This window comes from Vanderwaltozyma polyspora, genomic scaffold, assembly GCF_000150035.1.
Source record: "Vanderwaltozyma polyspora DSM 70294 KpolScaffold1049 genomic scaffold, whole genome shotgun sequence".
In the NCBI taxonomy this organism is placed as follows: Eukaryota; Fungi; Ascomycota; class Saccharomycetes; order Saccharomycetales; family Saccharomycetaceae; genus Vanderwaltozyma; species Vanderwaltozyma polyspora.
The window spans coordinates 16,883-33,786 of NW_001834626.1; the positions used below are offsets into that span (position 1 = coordinate 16,883).

The following is a 16,904-nucleotide window of genomic DNA, read 5'->3' on the forward strand; positions in this document are numbered from 1 at the left end:
ATTTCCACTGTAAAAGCTGGTCTCTGGCTTCTTTAATGCCTGTCCCTTCTGCGGCGAAGAGTTATTTGAACCGGTAGGAACTCTTTGATATTGATGAGCTGTTAAATGTGAACCTCCTCCTAATACAGCTGATGTAGGTTGTACCGCTTGATTAGATAATGATTCATTAGTTAAACTATTAGATTTGAAGTAATTAGTATTGTTGGTGAAAAGACTTTCAGAGTCATCAAACAACAATCTATTACCACCTGACCTGCTAAATTGATCAACTCTAATAGTTCTTTCCTTTTCTGTTTCGTTAGAGTCCATAGCAGCCTTACCCATTTCGAATAATTCGTTATCATCTTTGCTACCTCTTAATGCATCTGTAGATTCACCACCTTGTAACTTAGGAATGAAAGATACACGATCGTCTCTCATTGGTTGGTAACGAGCATCTGGGTTTCTGTGAATCAATGCAATAGCACAGGTAATGATAGTGAACAATAATAAAAATAGGGCAAACACTGCATTTAATACAAAAAATACAACTGCCATAACTGAAGATACCACCGGTGGTTGACCAAATAAATTACTGAAAAATAAAAATATCAATGAATTGATTAATGTCACTAAATGAATGAAAATGTTGAAAATGTTAGTACGTTTATCTAAGTATGGTCGTATCCAACATAAACAACCAAAATAAAGCACTTCTATAATGAAAACGATCAAAGCTTGAGCTTTACCATTATGTTGTAAGACAGCGACAAATAAAGATCTTAAGAATGAATAGGCCAATAATGGCATTAGCCACCAATACTTGTCAGCGTGAAATTGTGAATATAAGAACCCATATCTATTCAAAAATTTCATGTCACCATACAGTAAATATGCAGGTGTCTTATACATTCTTGTAGACTCTCTGCCTTTTAAAATCACACGTAAAGTACCATATGCCATCAAACCCAGGCACAAGGCAAATATTACAATTGCATCCACTATTACTGCTGGTGAATCAATTTGGGTAAATTCCCAGATACATAGTAAAGTTAATTGAGGGAATGCAATAATTACCATTCTGTATAAGGTACCTTTCATGACACTACTCCAGTTTTTTCTAAATTGGAAGAAATTGGCTGTTGCTTGAATTACATTTAAACGAGCCAAAAGTTCAATTAATGCTTTAAAGAATACCATACCTACAGAGAGGAAGAATAAAAAGAAAATAAAGAACACTACACCTGTTAAGAAGAAATTTGATAATTCAATCCCTGCTTTAAATGCTACACGTTCGATACCTCTTAGAACTAGAATTTTTGTAACGTAGTCAGTGCTATTTCTTTCATTTGAAGTGTAAAGTGAAGAGTCGTCTAATACTGAATCAAAATATAGATCGCTTGATGATGCAACAGATACAGCTCTTTTGAATAAATTTGTAAGCAATCTCTTTTGGACTGTAATAGATAACAGATCTTTGTTTGCTACAACTACGGTTGATTCACCTTTAGTAGCTTGAACATACCAATCGAAAACATCTTGCATGAACTTTGCATTAATAATACCCATTGACCATTGGAAGTTCTGGGTCCAAGCAGCAGCAATTGGTGGTACCTTTGAAACTGCACACATAGCCGTAATAGCTAAATTTTGGAAATAGATAAATAAAGAGATCGAATTTGATGCAATATGAGCAGAAGTTGTAGAATACCCAATAACTGAGACAAAAGCAGAGGTTAATATACCTAAACCTGAAATTGCGGCAATTGGCCAAGATGCATATTTTGTTTGAACAGTTTTATCATTACTCAACGTAGCTTGAACACAAGCCAAAGTATTTGAATCGCTGCTGTCACTACTTGAATAAACTGTTACACGAACTTGCGCATCTAAATCAGGTATCGTGTAAGCTACGTTTGGGATTTGTTTTGTATATTCATTATTCTCCAACTTATAACTTGAAGATATATCAATTCTACCTGCAACTAAGGGACATAGAGATAGGTCACCTAACGAACATAAATCAAAAGTATCTTCGAAAACGTTTAAACCATACACGATTAACTGAACTTTAACTTTAACTTTATCATTAATAGTAGTAGTTGCATCGATATTGAATACAACTGATTCATTACCTGGGAAATATTTCACCTCGAAGAAAGATGCTGTAAATTGTGAATTTTCCATACATGTTAACAACGAGGAAGTTTTAATGTGTTTTGTAGAATTATTAGCAAAAACCAGTTGCCAAAATGACATCCAAAGTATCAAATGCACATATAAAAAACTTTTAAAATTCATCACTATTGTTCTTGAAGTACTTTACAAAAGTAATATGTGTCTTAATTTTTATGTTTTATTTCAAATAAACCAGATGCAGCAAATGGGTTTTCCCAACGATGCCAGATCCTGTCCTTGCAGTATTTTTTTTTTTCTTTCTTGTTCTTATAGCAAAAAAAAAAAGAGATATTTTAGATGTAACCAACGAATCTATCTCTATATTGGCAATAGGATACAGTATAATAAACAAATGATGTCTAGTAACTCACCAGATCAAATAAAAATATCTTTCAAAAAAAAATATTTTTTGGTTATTTAATTATATATGGAACTTCTTTCTTTTTTGCAAGCCAAAATCCAAAGGTATCTGTGAACCAGTCCTGAACCAAATACAAATCCTTAAACAAAAAGGATCCCCACACTCGTACGCAAATAAAACTTCAAAAGACAAACTCTCAAGACAACTAGTAACCTATAATAACCTTAGATCAATACAATTATATATTTATATGTGTCTTAGTTGTTTAAACTAGTTAGTTTAGTTAATTCGATTCGAAGATGCTTTGTTTCGATATAGGCGAAATGCGTTAAAAAGAAAAGGAAAGAATCAAATATGTTGCTAAATTTAGTAGCAAATATATATGTATGTATATATTATTTCGAAACCGAAACAGAAACAGATGAAATGATTTTTCATTACTTGCATGTATGTTATGTTATATAAAACAGTTGACTTGACTGGAACAACATCAACATCAACATCAACACCAAGAGCAAGAGCAAGAGCAAGATCAAAATAGTAATGCATCTGCAAAATTGCTTGGTTTGATCTTGGCTTAGCAAAAGCGTCAATCGTTCTTGGAACACTGGCACTCCAGAGCAGAGATGTATGCATTCGATGCAATGCAAATATAATATAGGTGAGATGTGTCAAGCTGGTCTATATTAAAAAGTGTGTTATAACACTGGCTTGATTAATTAAAGTTTTGCCATGTCTTGCAGAATAAGCTATCGTGGCTTGGGAATCCATGTCTTTTAATCTATTGCAAATTAATCAATTGATCAATTGATTAATTAAACCAAGAGAGCTTAACAGTTGTTATGATCACGACGGTGACTGATAACGTTGAGTCTATCTTGTTTGAAGTAATAAATAGTAGTGGGAATTGGTCGTGTTAGGGTGGAGGAAGGAGGGGGGGTCGGTAGTGATACTAGTTATTCAGCCTATTTTATGGCTCATCTCGTCTCGTCTCGTCTAGTCTTGTCTTGTCTTATGTCATTACACTACCCCTCGCAAGTACATTTTTACAGTATATTAGTTTATCTCGTTGTATAGAATATTCATGCTTCTTGTTACAGGTTGCTAGTGGTCTTGTTTCGATAACAGCAGAGAATAGGGACCGACTGTGGTGGTTAACTAAGAAGTGTTAATTTCGAATATGAGTTATGGTATAAAACCTGATGTTACATCCTTGGATGAGGATTTGAAACTTTTAAGAAGTTCAAAATTCTCACAGGAGGCTATTAGTGATATTAAAACCTGGATACTAAAGTCTGTTTTAAACTTGAATTTGGATGATTACAATAATGTTACCCTTTTGGAATTATTAAAGGATGGTACCATACTGTGTAAGTTGGCTAATGAGTTGATCAAGCAAGATGGCGGGGACAATGATTCAATTAAGTTGATCAAATGGAAAGAATCAAAAATGCCCTTTGTTCAAATGGAACAGATATCAAACTTTTTAGCTTTTGCTAGAAATTATGGTGTGCCTGAAGATGAATTATTTCAAACTATCGACTTATATGAAGAACAGGATCCTGCTATTGTATACCAAACCTTAAAATCAATTTCAAGGTATGCAAATAAAAAACATCCTGAGAGATTCCCTGTAATTGGTCCACAACTATCAACAAAGAGGCCTCGACCACCTGTCAAGGGTAAACCAAAGCATTTACAATCTAGTGGTGGCTGGAGTTCTATGGAATATGGGTTTATGAAAGGTGCCTCACAGAGCTCAGAAGGTGTCGTCTTTGGTCAAAGAAGAGATATTGTGTAGCAAAAATAACGTTATATTATACTATATCATATTATATTATATTATACAAATTATATATATAGTTTACAAAGAACAGAATGATATTAAATTTGTCGTTACCAGTAGTAGTGGTCATAATAGAGAAAATAATGCTTGGTTTGGCTTGGTTTTTTTATTCAGCTTTCAGCTTTCACCTGATATACTTAATTTATGATTATTAACATGTAAAACCCTCCTCTTCCCCCTTGTCCTAATTAATCTCGATGCAAAAAAAATGTGACACCAGTAGGTCTCTTGTGGTCTAATATTTAAAGAAAAGTTCAGGGTCTTTTCTTAAATTATCACTATCTAGTTCGACAACTTCCCTGACAAATCTGCTAATGTCAACCGGCAACCCAGATTCAAGTTCATCAGGTACGTACAATAATTTTTTCTTACCCAAATGCTTGGCACAGGAAAATAACCCTTCCATTGTATCACAATGAATTATCTTATAATCATTAGTTGAATTCACACTGTCCTTCGATGGTTGGAACTTTAATCCTGGTGTCACTAACACTACACAGTTTGTATCAAACAACCTCTTCCAATCAATACCCTTATTTTCACACAAACTTTTGGTCAAAATAATAGTTTTGGAATCTTGACCCCCATTTCCATCACCATCACCATCGTCACCATCACCATCACCGTCGTCATCATCATCATCTTCATCATCACCACCATTCGTTAAATGATTCCTCCACCAAATATATCCTGTGACACCCAACGCTGCCGCAACTGCTGCACCTGCAACGATCCCCCTTAACCTGTTATTTCTGGACAAATCAGACATAATTGAATAGCTACCTTATATTGATGTTATATGATCCTCCTGAACTTAAACATTAACCACATCTCTCCAATTATAATCCAATAGATCAGAATCAAAAAGTTGATACAAGAGATCAAAACCTTTTTTATATCAATTACAAAATTTAAAGTCGAATCTAAAAAATGTATTTAAGAGATTGAATGGAGATAATCACCACTATAATGATGATGAAGATCCATGAACTGGAGCAACTGGAGGAGTTGAGAGTTGGTTTGGATCGCTAAAGTAGGACAAAAGTAGAGGTTTGAGGTTTATTGTATGTGGTACATAAATAAGGCCTTATTATAATGATTGTTGAGACTACGAAATTTAGTGCGACTACTATTCATTTGGAACATATCACCACTGCTTTGGATTGTTTAATGCCATTTGGTGATAATGATGCATTGATTTATGTTGATAAGGATGGTTTGTCCTTTGTTAGGGAATGTACAAGTGTGATAAGGATCCAGTTGTATCTGTCAAAGGAATTATTTGTTACCTATCTTTACGATGAAGATGAAGATGAGGATGGAGAAGGGGATGGAGACGATTATATGAAGCTTAAAGTTCATCTAAGTCATATTTTGAATAGTTTTAATGTTGTTAATCGTAACAACGACGATATTATTGAATGTACAATGTCCTATAATGGTGATGGACACCCTTTTGTTTTAATATTTGAAGATTCATTTATATCTGAGAAAGTTGAATATAATACTTATTCGACAGAAAATACAGACGGTGCAGCTTTGGAATTAAATAGACAAAGGATTACTTTTGAATGTATCTTGAAGGGTGATATTCTTTATACAGTCTTGAAAGATTTAAAGGAAATCGGTACTGAGGAATATTATATATATGTGAAAACTTCAAAGGACTATAACAAAAATATTTTTGCAATAATATCGAAATCTTCGATGGGTTATTCAAAATTTAAATTTCCTGTTAACAGATCTATAATAGAAAAGTTGCAGGTATTCGATAGTGATTCGACAACCATATTATATGACGAACCTATAATAGGTGTATTTAATAAGTCATCGTTTGATAAGATTAGAATGAGTACAAAAATTGCAAGCAAAGTTTTACTTAGAATGGATGACAATGGACTACTAAGTGTAAATATATTGAGTCAAACTGAAGATTTCGTGTTAGATGAAAACACAAGAACCAAAAATAGTAATAACGATAATAATAATAATAATAATAATAATTTTAATAAAGGACCAAATGCACAATTACCAAAAGATTATCCTGGAATTGTGATCGAGATAAGTATGCTAGGGTCAGCACTTTTTGATGATGATGTCCACACCAACATTTGCTCATTGATGGATGAGGATACGATAAATTCTGACAGATCTACGAGCAGAGTTATAGATCAAGGATCTGGTGGTAATGACGACACCCATGACGAGAACATCCCGTCTACAAATGATATACCATTGTTCTTTTGATGACACTTTTCTAATCACCGTAATTACACAGAAATGATTGCATAAAGTATAATATAGATACAAACATAAAAAATGTAGAATAGTTCAAATTGCATTAATTAATAGATATACTTACCTACACCTACAAATTGATAATATATGTAATTTTTAATTTAATATATAAATGAATAGAGTGTTAATACAAAATGTTCTGAATTCTGATTATAACAAAATTAGTACACTTATTATATTGCTATAATTTCTCCTGATAACAAAAAAATAGAAAATAAACCTTGCTTGAAGGATTAATCAATTTATTGTTGAGAGAAGTGTTCTAAGATCATGTTACGTTCATCAGTGGCAGCACCCCAGTTAGTAACAACGACGACAGAGGCACCGACGACCTTTCTGACGTTACCTTCACGGTCGACCTTACCTAAACCGGCCCATTCACCTAATTGCTTGGCGTCGGCAACCTTAATCAATGGAACCTTGTGTTCGGAGTCATTAGCCAAACCTTCAACTAACTTGATGATGTTGTCTTCAGTAACAGAGCTGACCAAGACAACTAATTGAGCTTGACCCTTGGTCAAAGCCTTGGTAGATTCTCTCAAACCTCTAGCCAAACCATCGTGGATCAAAGCGGTTCTCAAGACAACCTTCAAAGCATCTTCGATGGTAACTTCAGCGGATTGTTCAACGACAACTTCTTCTTGAACTTCGACAATTTCTTCAACGTCAGACATTTTGATTATTACACTAATATGCTAAGTAGTGACTTCTTCGACAGGTTAACTGCTCCGTGGAGAACTGAAATTAAAAATAAGAATGAATAAGATATAATTACAAAAAATTTACAACACTTGAAATAAACAAGTTTCAGAATGTTAGTTAAAGTTCCATTCTTGAAATATTAATTCAATTCGATTCAATAAGCCTATACCAGGATAGGTCTTAGTTAGATAGTATCTAATTCCATCTATTAGTTTCATCATCATCATCATCATCTTGATTTGAAATTTTCATCAATTTGCGTCGGTCCGTTCGAACAATTTTTTTTTATATTTGTGAATGAATTGAGGGGAGGAAAAGACGGAAAACAGAAGAAATTCTGTAGAAGAAAAGGGAAAGCACGTGATTATTTGGCTGTGTGTTGATGGTACTTTTTCTTAAATGGTCGGTGTGTTTTATATTTGGTGTACGGATGTATTTGGTGATTCTGGAGCAGTCACTTGAAAGAATTCACTTGTTGTTATGACACGTGATCATTTAGGTATTTCTCTGTGTAATATCTCTCTTATTGCTTTAGCAATTGGAAAGGAAGATCTTATACACATGTATTTGAAATATACAATACCAAGATACTACTGGTGAAATAGAAATAAAAACGGTATATCAATTAATAATATATACAAACTTATAACATTATAATAATAATACAGATAGAGCCTTTATTATAAATATCTTTAGAGGTTTGATATCTGGTTAAAAAGAAAAAAAAAATTAAAATGCGATATTAAGGGATTGATCATCTTGTTAACAGCTATGTTTCATGGGAGTATTAGTTTATTACTGATGATTCTTGGATTTAAAGATCGACAGTAGTAAAAAAATTGGCATTCAGCTGTTTCATAACATAAAATATATATAGTTTGTGTCTTTGTAATTTCCATTACTTGTTTAAAGATGGATGACACTGGCACTTACTAATATTCTGTTTGATGCTCATATTGTTCTCTTTGTACATGTATTAAGACCAGCTTGGTAGGAAAAAAAATAATTAAAAATAGAAACAAATAAAAATGAAAATGAAATGATCATAAGATTCGCCCTGTATCTTTTTGCCTTTATCACTCCCCTATTGGGAAATATTTTAACATTCCTAATATTTTTATTTTAAAATAATAGTTTTATCACATTTCTAATCTGATCTTTGGGAATTGGTTGGTCGATTGGTCGGTTGATATTTACTGTCTGCAGTCTGCAGTTACATCATAATGACTTCATGAGTTGATAAGCAATTTGCAATTGTTGATTTGGGCATAATGAAGAAAAGAGGGAAAGATCGTAAGAAAATATATAACTAATGCTATATTTCCATCTCTCCTACTGCTTCTTCGACGTTAGAGTTTGACATTTCGATATCTTCGTCATCATCTTCTTCAAAAGTATTTTCATATTCAACAGGAGCAGTTCTGCTTCCTGTAGGTACTTCATCTTCTTCAAAATCAACGTCAAAGAAATCATCGTCACTACCTACAATCTTCTCATATAGCACTTTAGCCGAGGTTACTACCTCATCATAAGATATTTCAGCAGATGGCATAGATGAAAAAATAACACCATTGTCACTAGCACCAGGGATAAGCAATTCTTGGTTCGCATCATGTTTTCTATTGAAGAACTCATCTTTAACAACGTCAAATACCGGAGTACTAGTATATTGAGTATAATACAATTTTAAAAGAAATTGAATTTTGTCCCTTGGGATATATTCTTTAAATGATTTCCCAAGCTTAACTGAATTAATAATACTTTCACCATTTGGTCCAAATTCTAAAATTCCATTTTCATTTTCAAATTCAGTAGAAGTTTCTCTAATTAAGCTCACTTCCAATGCTTCTAATGCAGCATCAAGATCTAATTCAGCTCTAGAGCCAGTTTCAGTAGTCGATAGATACCATATACTGGTTCCAGCTGGACACGTTTCAGTACCAGATCCTAGTATAAAGGCTTGAACAACTTGTCTATTATTGGACTTCAAAGAGTTTGGTGGGAATACAACAATAGCTGCAGATTCTCCTTCAGCAAACCATTGTGAACATGATTTTTCTGCAATACATGTTAATCTATGGACTTCATATGGTTGGTCTGGGACGTTTTTACTATCACTTGCTGTCTGTGTTGGAGACATGATTACTTTTTCCTCAACTTTTACCTTTGAGCCATCATTAAATGTTGCCTCTTTAGTTGTTGGATTGTATGAAACCAATTGTAGATTTAACTTATATGTAGCACCGCCTACTGCTGCTGATCTACAGAAACCTTGAGATAATTCTCCTGGGCCACCATATTTTGAGTATAAGACTGGGAAAGGACCATAAACATCAAAGCTGGTTAAATATCTACGAATTCTTTGTAATGCACCAACAGTTTTGGATTCCAAGTTATAACATAAACCAATGGAAAAAATTAATTCGAAGATTTGTTCTCTCTCTAGCTTGAATTTTTCTAATAATAAATCAATTATGGGTCTATCAGTATAAGGTTTCCAGATTTCCGGTTGTTCTTCCCACTTCAATACAAATTTTATAAATTTCATTAAGTTTCTTTTTGTCATTAAGGATAAACTTTGATCTGTGAAAATTTCTTGTTTTGAATTTGTTAATTTTTCAAACGAATCATTTTCAAAGGTATGAAAGTTTGATAAAGATTGGAATTCCAAATATTGGTGTACTCTCGATTTAATTAAAATCGAAAGCAAATCTGAATTTGCAAATAAGATTTTTGGAGATAAATCAATACCAAAATCTCTTGATTGATATTTATTTCTCTGACTTAAGGTTTTTGAAATATATAATTTTGCATTCTCATAACATTTGGAAGAATTTGAATTGATATCATTAACCCATTGTTTTAGCTGGTCTACAGTTAAAGTAGCAGAAGTATCCCCATAATAATCATTTTTATCGATATGTAAAACGTTTGAACCTTGCCATGATAAAGCAGCAGCCAAGACACTCTCCACCATACCGGTACCTGCAATTAAAACGTCGACTTTTTCTGGTGTAGTATCAGGCAATGGATCTTCAATACCAGCTAAATGAGGCACTACCAATGGAGTACCGACCGATTGCATTGGTGAAGATAAAAATGAGTTCCTACGCTCTGCCATTGATGGACGACGTTCAGCACGAGACATTATTAAAAATGGTTTAAACCTAACTATAACCTAATACTTAATCAATGAACTTCAAAAAGAGGGAAATAATACGAAATAAAAGGTTACCTTAAAAAAAAGATTGCTTCAATAAGGTCCCTTCCAAAAAAAAAACTCTATGTCAAAACAGCTTCTCCAAAGACGTTCAGAATTAAACAAAAAATGGATAAAACTTAAAGTAATGATTTGTTCTCTATACTATTTTATTAAACTTTGGATTTTTTACAATATCTATTCCAAAACTTTAAAATAAAACCTCTTAAAAACAACTTTTTTTTTTCTTATGCTATTTTCTTTTTTGACAATTTCTCTTAATAATATTGAAACCAAAAGAGCTCGAAAAGAATATATAATCAGCTTCCTTTAAGCTCCTCACAAAACAGTCAAATGCAAAATATGATATTACCTATACCTAATAGTAAATTGAACATATCCATCTCTTATGACTTAGTCAAATAAAAGCTTTTGTGAATACTCAATTTAAGTTTTAAACCTTTTTATTTTAAATATTTTAAATTTTTAAAATTTCGGGTCCTCCACACTTTTCTTAAGAGTGTGTAGTGACAAAGAAAAAAAAAATTTTCCTTCCTGCATCATCATCGTCATACTAATAATAACAGTAATTTACGAACAATATTATGATATTGATATTGATATATTCATTCTATCCATCATATTATACAATGAAATGTTGAAGATGGTGGTGATGATGATGTGTAAAGTATGATGTTATTGATTATGATTGAAATTTTGTAATGGTACAAACAAACAGAAGGGGGAGGAAGTTATTAGTTCGAAATAAAAATTTTTTTTTTTTTATCAAGGCAAAAGTAGCATTAAAGCTAAGGTAACATTGAAGCTATGATGTAATTTTATTGACTTGGGATGAAAATGAAGAGATGAAGAAAAGTACGGAAACTTTCCTTTATAGACACACGAATATTATTGTTGTTGTTGTTCTTGTTTTTCTTGTTTTTGAGATTCTTGGATATGGTTACTCTTGATAAAAAAAAAACCAAATTCTTGTATTTTTGAACGTTGATACAAGGGCAATACTTTTCAAGGTTGGCTAGAAGAATGTTGGGCTGGGCCAACAAGGGGAGAAAGAGAAAAGAGACCGTATAAGGAATATTGGAAAATAAAAATAACAATACAAATAGGAAGGGGTCTATAGGACCTTTTGAATTAAAATTAAAAAAAAATCGGTTCTTTTCAAGTCGATAAACTTATTGATGGCATTACACTGTGCAATACTGTTCCTCTCAGGTACAAATCCGTTAACTTCCCATGGACTGCTACTAAACCTCCAACTAGTATAATTGTTCCATTTATTTGTATTGCAGTACTTCCTATCGATCTTATTAACTGACTTTCTTCTCTTCCAGTTATCTTGGTATAAACAGGACGTGAATATCCGTCATCGGAATGCTTTATTTTTTGACCCTCTAGACACTGAGAATCTAGATCTAATATAGTAAACAACGCAGACCCTACAGGCACTGCTTCGTAGTCATTTTCTTTTGAATGTCTTTCATGAGATTTGTCATCTGGACCTCTAGATTCAGGATAAAGATCGTTAACATCTTCTGGAGTTAAGCCTCCTACACAAACAAGCATGGAACCAATTGGGCACAAAGAATGTCCGACATTTGGAACCTCGATAGGAACCATTCCCTCGTCGTTATTTTCAGTTTTTGCAAAGGCAGAAACACATTCCCATTTTTCTCCATCCAAGTCAAACCACCACATATCACCGTAAACATCATAATAATTTGAACCACCATAAAGAACCAGCGTCTTCTTTGATTCTTTTTCTTCTTTTGGAGGAATAGGCTTGAAAAAATTAGGCTGTATATCCTTTGGAACTATATCAATATTTTCATTCCTATTGTTCATTTCCTTACGTCTGATAAACACAAAACTTTCATTAGCATTTTTTTCGTCTACTGAATCGTTCATCATTTGGTCAACTTTATAGTATGCTGTAGACGAGTTTTTATCAGTTCTAATTGCATTATATTCAATCTCGAATTCATTTTCTAATTTCTTCAAAATATCCTCTTCGGAGTTAATTGTAGTAGGAATCGGAATAGATGGTATACAACTTCCAGCAAAACCTCTTTTTGATGGCCATTTTCCTGGTGCATTATCAATTGGAATCATTGATGCATTTGCAGATTCATCAAATTTGTAATAACCAATCTTACCTCTTGCTACCACAGGAATTTCTATTTTCCACATATCATCCATTGCTTCATATTTATCACCATTAGATAACGTATATCCACCAAATACTAAAACTGAAAAGGCATTTGATTGGTGTGTGTTGTTTGATAGTGATTTTGTTGGGTCTAACATTGGCGATGCAGAACGTAAAATCGAAGTAGAATCACTCCCTACTGAACTTACTCCACTTATTGAAGTTTGGTCATTCGACTCGTCGTAACTGGTATTTGTAACATCGCCAGTCTTAGTACTTGGTTCTATAACTACTTCATTTCCTAGAGATACTTGGCAATGTCCAAATCTTGCCGATAATGATGTACATGAAATAAAACTATAAGGTTGAGACATGACATCTATCTTAGTAAATCGAAAAGTTAATGTATCCAGAATGTAGCCTGCATTGTTTATGAAAACACATTTTTCTAAATGATATTTACCATTTTCATCTACATGTGTCTTTGTCTTAAGTTCGAACCCACCATAGTAAAATATATAACGGTCCGTTAATTTTGAACCTTGCATGCATAATAATGGTGGAGGGATGTTACCTGACAATTGAGGTCTTGTCAACCTACTGGACGTATATGATAATACATATAGATGAGGGTTGTCTACCATTGCTGGATTATTTATTACATCTGGGATTATAGGTGGGGGTAAGTTGTCAACACCTTTAACTGTAAAATCATTAAGATTTGGAGCTTCTTCATCGTACCTATAACAAGCCATTAATCCACCTAAAATATACATTTGGTCGTCACATTCTACAGAACAATGATGAACCAATGAAGGTAATTTCACTTCCGAAAATATGCCAGGAATCATTGTGCTCCCAGCATAGGTATCATATTGCTCTGGAATGTAACCAGTTCCCTCAATAAATAATGGGCATGTTTTGTACGCATATGGATCTAATGTAGATTTCCCCTTGCGGAATAATAAATATCTGTAGTCCTTCCTTAACGATGGCATCCATAAATGATGATCTTTCATAACGTTCAAATCTTTCGGATCCACAGTTAGAAGTCCTTGGTAATAGTTATAATACGTTGTTAATGCAGCGGAATTGAACAGTTCTTCGCATCCTAGATCACTAGACTCGGTATCATTTTCATTGTTGTTATCCATGTCATAATTATCCTTGTTGACATCCTTGAACTGCAAGTCAACGTTATTCATTAAAGTATATGAATTAATTTGATCTTCTGATAAACCAAAGATATTTTCAGTAGAAAAAAAACTAGTTAGCTTTTCGTTGCTTTGAGTAGCAGCAGAATCAGAACTACTCACAATACTACTATTCCTATAATAATTATAAGCAACAGATTTCCTGGTCTCGTAATATCTTTTCAACAATGATTCATTGGTTAGGCTTATCCTTTTCTTCGTTAACTTATCAGAATTATTATGTAAAGCTGAAAAATAATTTGACATATAAGGAATATGCCTCCTTTTTTTCGAATTTTGTATATCGATAACAAGCTCGTTATCCAACGTATGAGTAATCTCACTTACACCACTTTGTGTAATATCGTAACCTTCATCGACATCAAGAGGAGATAAATCCAATTTTCGTTCCTCCATAGCTATTTTTTTTTTGAGTAGATAATAAAGGATTCTCTAAACCTAAATATTTTTTTTTTGAAATAATTAATTATATATAATACGAATCTAACACAATCTTTAACCGATTAGTAGCACCTTTATATCGAATTTATAACCCATTTATTATTTCATCTAGAAGACTAAATATTAGTTTATAATATAATATAGTTTAAATGCAATCCATCGTTCTTTTTAACCTCTAATAATTTTTACCGAGGTTTAAAGTTCGTCCGCAGAATAAACCAGCTACATTGAGAAGGGAAATGACAAGACAGCTTCAATATACAAGAGAGATTAGGAGGGTTCGAAGTTTGATGGATTGGTTAGTGATAAGGACATTAGATAGTGTTCATAGTATAGCAATTACTTGTTGAGTAGCTTTAATCTATTGTATGCTTACATGTATATAGTTATTTTAAAGATATATTTATTTGTAGAAGTGAAGGAACTAAACAAGAAACAAAAGAAAACAAAAGAAAAAGGAAAAGGAAAAGGAAAAATAGATATAAAAGGTCATTCTTTGAAAGGGGAAAAAATGGCATTAAGGTTTGTTTTTTTTTTTAAAAGAAAAAAAATGGGACGTATATAATTGACATATGAAGCTAAATCAATCAGCTTTTCTTGAAGTTAATTCATCTGAAGAAGTTTCTTCCTTAATTGCTGTACTTGATCCAGTTGATTTATCACTAGTTTCCTTCTTTTCTGAAGTTGTGGAAACTTTCTTGGTTTTCTTAGGGGCAACGTAGTCTTCACCTTGTAATGCCATAGTACCTTTCAAAACTATTGAAGCTGACATCATTAATAAACCAAGTAGTATTAGACCACCTGAAATGTATTGGACAATTGGAGGCAATGAATCAACAAATTCAGCAATATTTTTGATATATTCATTTTCTTCAGTTTCGATAATTGGTTCAGTCTTCTTCTTGGATCCCAATGGGACGGCTTTACCGCCTGACTTAACTTCTTCTTCTTCCAATTCTCTCTTCAACAAGAATGTCTTGTTACCAATTAATTCAGCTTCGTCGACAGATTTACCAAGGTAGATGTTATCAATCATTAGATCAACAGAACCACTCCAGAACTCGAATAAAATAGAACCAATTTCGTTTTCTAATTTGGCAGGTGTTTTATCTTCGTAATGGTTTGGATTCTCAATTAATTCTGGCTCCCATTCACCTTGGTAGTTTGGATTTTCCTTTGTTGGTTGTTTCCATTGGCCTTGGTAATCAGGGTTTAGAATATACTCTGGTTTCCACTTACCGCAACCCTTTTCAGTCTTACATAATGGGTTTGGAATAAATGGAGCAACCCATTCACCATCAGTTTCCTCGTCCCACCAAGATGGTTGGCTACGGTCAGGTTCGGAGATGAATTCAGGAATAGATTCATCCCAAGATTCCGGCTTTTTAGCATCTGGATCAGGAATATATTCACGATCATCCCAGTCCTCAGGTTTCTTTTGATCGTAGTCAGGGATCACTTTACGGTCATCCCAATCCTTTGGTTTAACAGATTTAGGATTTGGGATCATTTTATGTCCACCGAATGGTGGAACAAATTCACCTTCCTTTAATAAATTTGAAGCAATCACTACATTACCATCGTATCTGATTTCAAAATCATTAGTTTTACCATCGATTATTAAAGTATACAAATGGGATAATGTATCATCACCAAGTTTAGAGACTGGGGCATGTTCTAAGAACATCAAATCATTCTTCTTACTGATTGGATTTGTTTTTCTAATACCAAAATGAATTTCATCTGTGTATGGCTGACAATTATCTGGACCAAACAACAATTCAAGTACTGCAGAATCATCATCACCGTAATTTTTGAAATCAGACTCATTAACTTTTGGCAATAATTTTATAAAAGCACCACCACATTCGAATTGGGTTTGGACTTTTAATTCGTATTGTAAAACAAGTTTATCCTTAGCTTCAAATCTTATTGGACTGTCTAATTGACGACCAATCATTGCAAAACTACCTTCATGGTATGTCACCAAACCTTTATCACCTGACAACCCAGGAACCAAATAAGCTTCTTCAATCCCCCATTTTACAGGATATTGTAACCTTTCTTCACCACTTGATCTATCAATAACTTGTCTTTCAGAGGTGATCCAGGTCTTTGTGAACTCTTCATTAGTATCATAATTTTGGAAATGTTCCCAAAAGGAATTCTTGGAAATTTCAATATCTTTCAAAGATAACTCAGGATGTTCAATATTGTATTCAACGTCCTTGGAGGCAATTGCCACCTTGGATAAAAACGCAATAGCTAGCAAATAAATACTCTTGCGACTCAACATTGTAACTACGATTGTACTCTTATACCTAGTCAAAATACCTCTATTATATCCTAATAAACTCTATGAGCAACTAGTTAATCCTAAACAAAATTCTAAAGTAAACCTTTTATTTGATATATATGGAACAAACACTAGAAATACCAACAATGCCAAACTAAACAAAAAAATCAAAGTTTGAGATTCAATTAATAGTTTAACCAAACAGTACCTATTCTGATCCTTA

The 16,904-nt window shown here is 33.1% G+C and overlaps 8 protein-coding genes across 8 annotated transcripts; 2 read left to right on the top strand and 6 right to left on the bottom strand.

The window, feature by feature from the left end:
• FLC2 (flavin adenine dinucleotide transporter FLC2) lies at positions 1–2,280 on the bottom strand (the record flags this gene model as incomplete). Its single annotated transcript, XM_001643559.1, has 1 exon — positions 1–2,280. A coding segment is annotated over one exon (2,280 nt), but the record flags the coding sequence as incomplete, so codon positions are not given.
• Positions 2,281–3,698: 1,418 nt separating this feature from the next.
• Positions 3,699–4,319, top strand: SCP1 (Scp1p; the record flags this gene model as incomplete). The annotated part of the gene is made up of 1 exon (XM_001643560.1): positions 3,699–4,319. The coding sequence occupies one exon, from the start codon at positions 3,699–3,701 to the stop codon at positions 4,317–4,319; it is 621 nt and encodes a 206-aa protein (XP_001643610.1).
• Positions 4,320–4,599: 280 nt separating this feature from the next.
• PEX22 (ubiquitin-protein transferase activating protein PEX22) lies at positions 4,600–5,133 on the bottom strand (the record flags this gene model as incomplete). Its single annotated transcript, XM_001643561.1, has 1 exon — positions 4,600–5,133. The coding sequence occupies one exon, from the start codon at positions 5,131–5,133 to the stop codon at positions 4,600–4,602; it is 534 nt and encodes a 177-aa protein (XP_001643611.1).
• Positions 5,134–5,459: 326 nt separating this feature from the next.
• On the top strand, positions 5,460–6,611 carry RAD17 (Rad17p; the record flags this gene model as incomplete). The annotated part of the gene is made up of 1 exon (XM_001643562.1): positions 5,460–6,611. One exon carries the CDS (start codon positions 5,460–5,462, stop codon positions 6,609–6,611), a length of 1,152 nt encoding a protein of 383 aa, XP_001643612.1.
• A 293-nt stretch (positions 6,612–6,904) lies between these two features.
• Kpol_1049p13 (40S ribosomal protein eS12) lies at positions 6,905–7,336 on the bottom strand (the record flags this gene model as incomplete). The annotated part of the gene is made up of 1 exon (XM_001643563.1): positions 6,905–7,336. One exon carries the CDS (start codon positions 7,334–7,336, stop codon positions 6,905–6,907), a length of 432 nt encoding a protein of 143 aa, XP_001643613.1.
• A 1,343-nt stretch (positions 7,337–8,679) lies between these two features.
• On the bottom strand, positions 8,680–10,512 carry MRS6 (GTPase-activating protein MRS6; the record flags this gene model as incomplete). Its single annotated transcript, XM_001643564.1, has 1 exon — positions 8,680–10,512. One exon carries the CDS (start codon positions 10,510–10,512, stop codon positions 8,680–8,682), a length of 1,833 nt encoding a protein of 610 aa, XP_001643614.1.
• A 1,230-nt stretch (positions 10,513–11,742) lies between these two features.
• On the bottom strand, positions 11,743–14,340 carry GPB1 (Gpb1p; the record flags this gene model as incomplete). The annotated part of the gene is made up of 1 exon (XM_001643565.1): positions 11,743–14,340. One exon carries the CDS (start codon positions 14,338–14,340, stop codon positions 11,743–11,745), a length of 2,598 nt encoding a protein of 865 aa, XP_001643615.1.
• Positions 14,341–14,968: 628 nt separating this feature from the next.
• On the bottom strand, positions 14,969–16,681 carry CNE1 (calnexin; the record flags this gene model as incomplete). The annotated part of the gene is made up of 1 exon (XM_001643566.1): positions 14,969–16,681. The coding sequence occupies one exon, from the start codon at positions 16,679–16,681 to the stop codon at positions 14,969–14,971; it is 1,713 nt and encodes a 570-aa protein (XP_001643616.1).
• Positions 16,682–16,904: the final 223 nt, after the last annotated feature.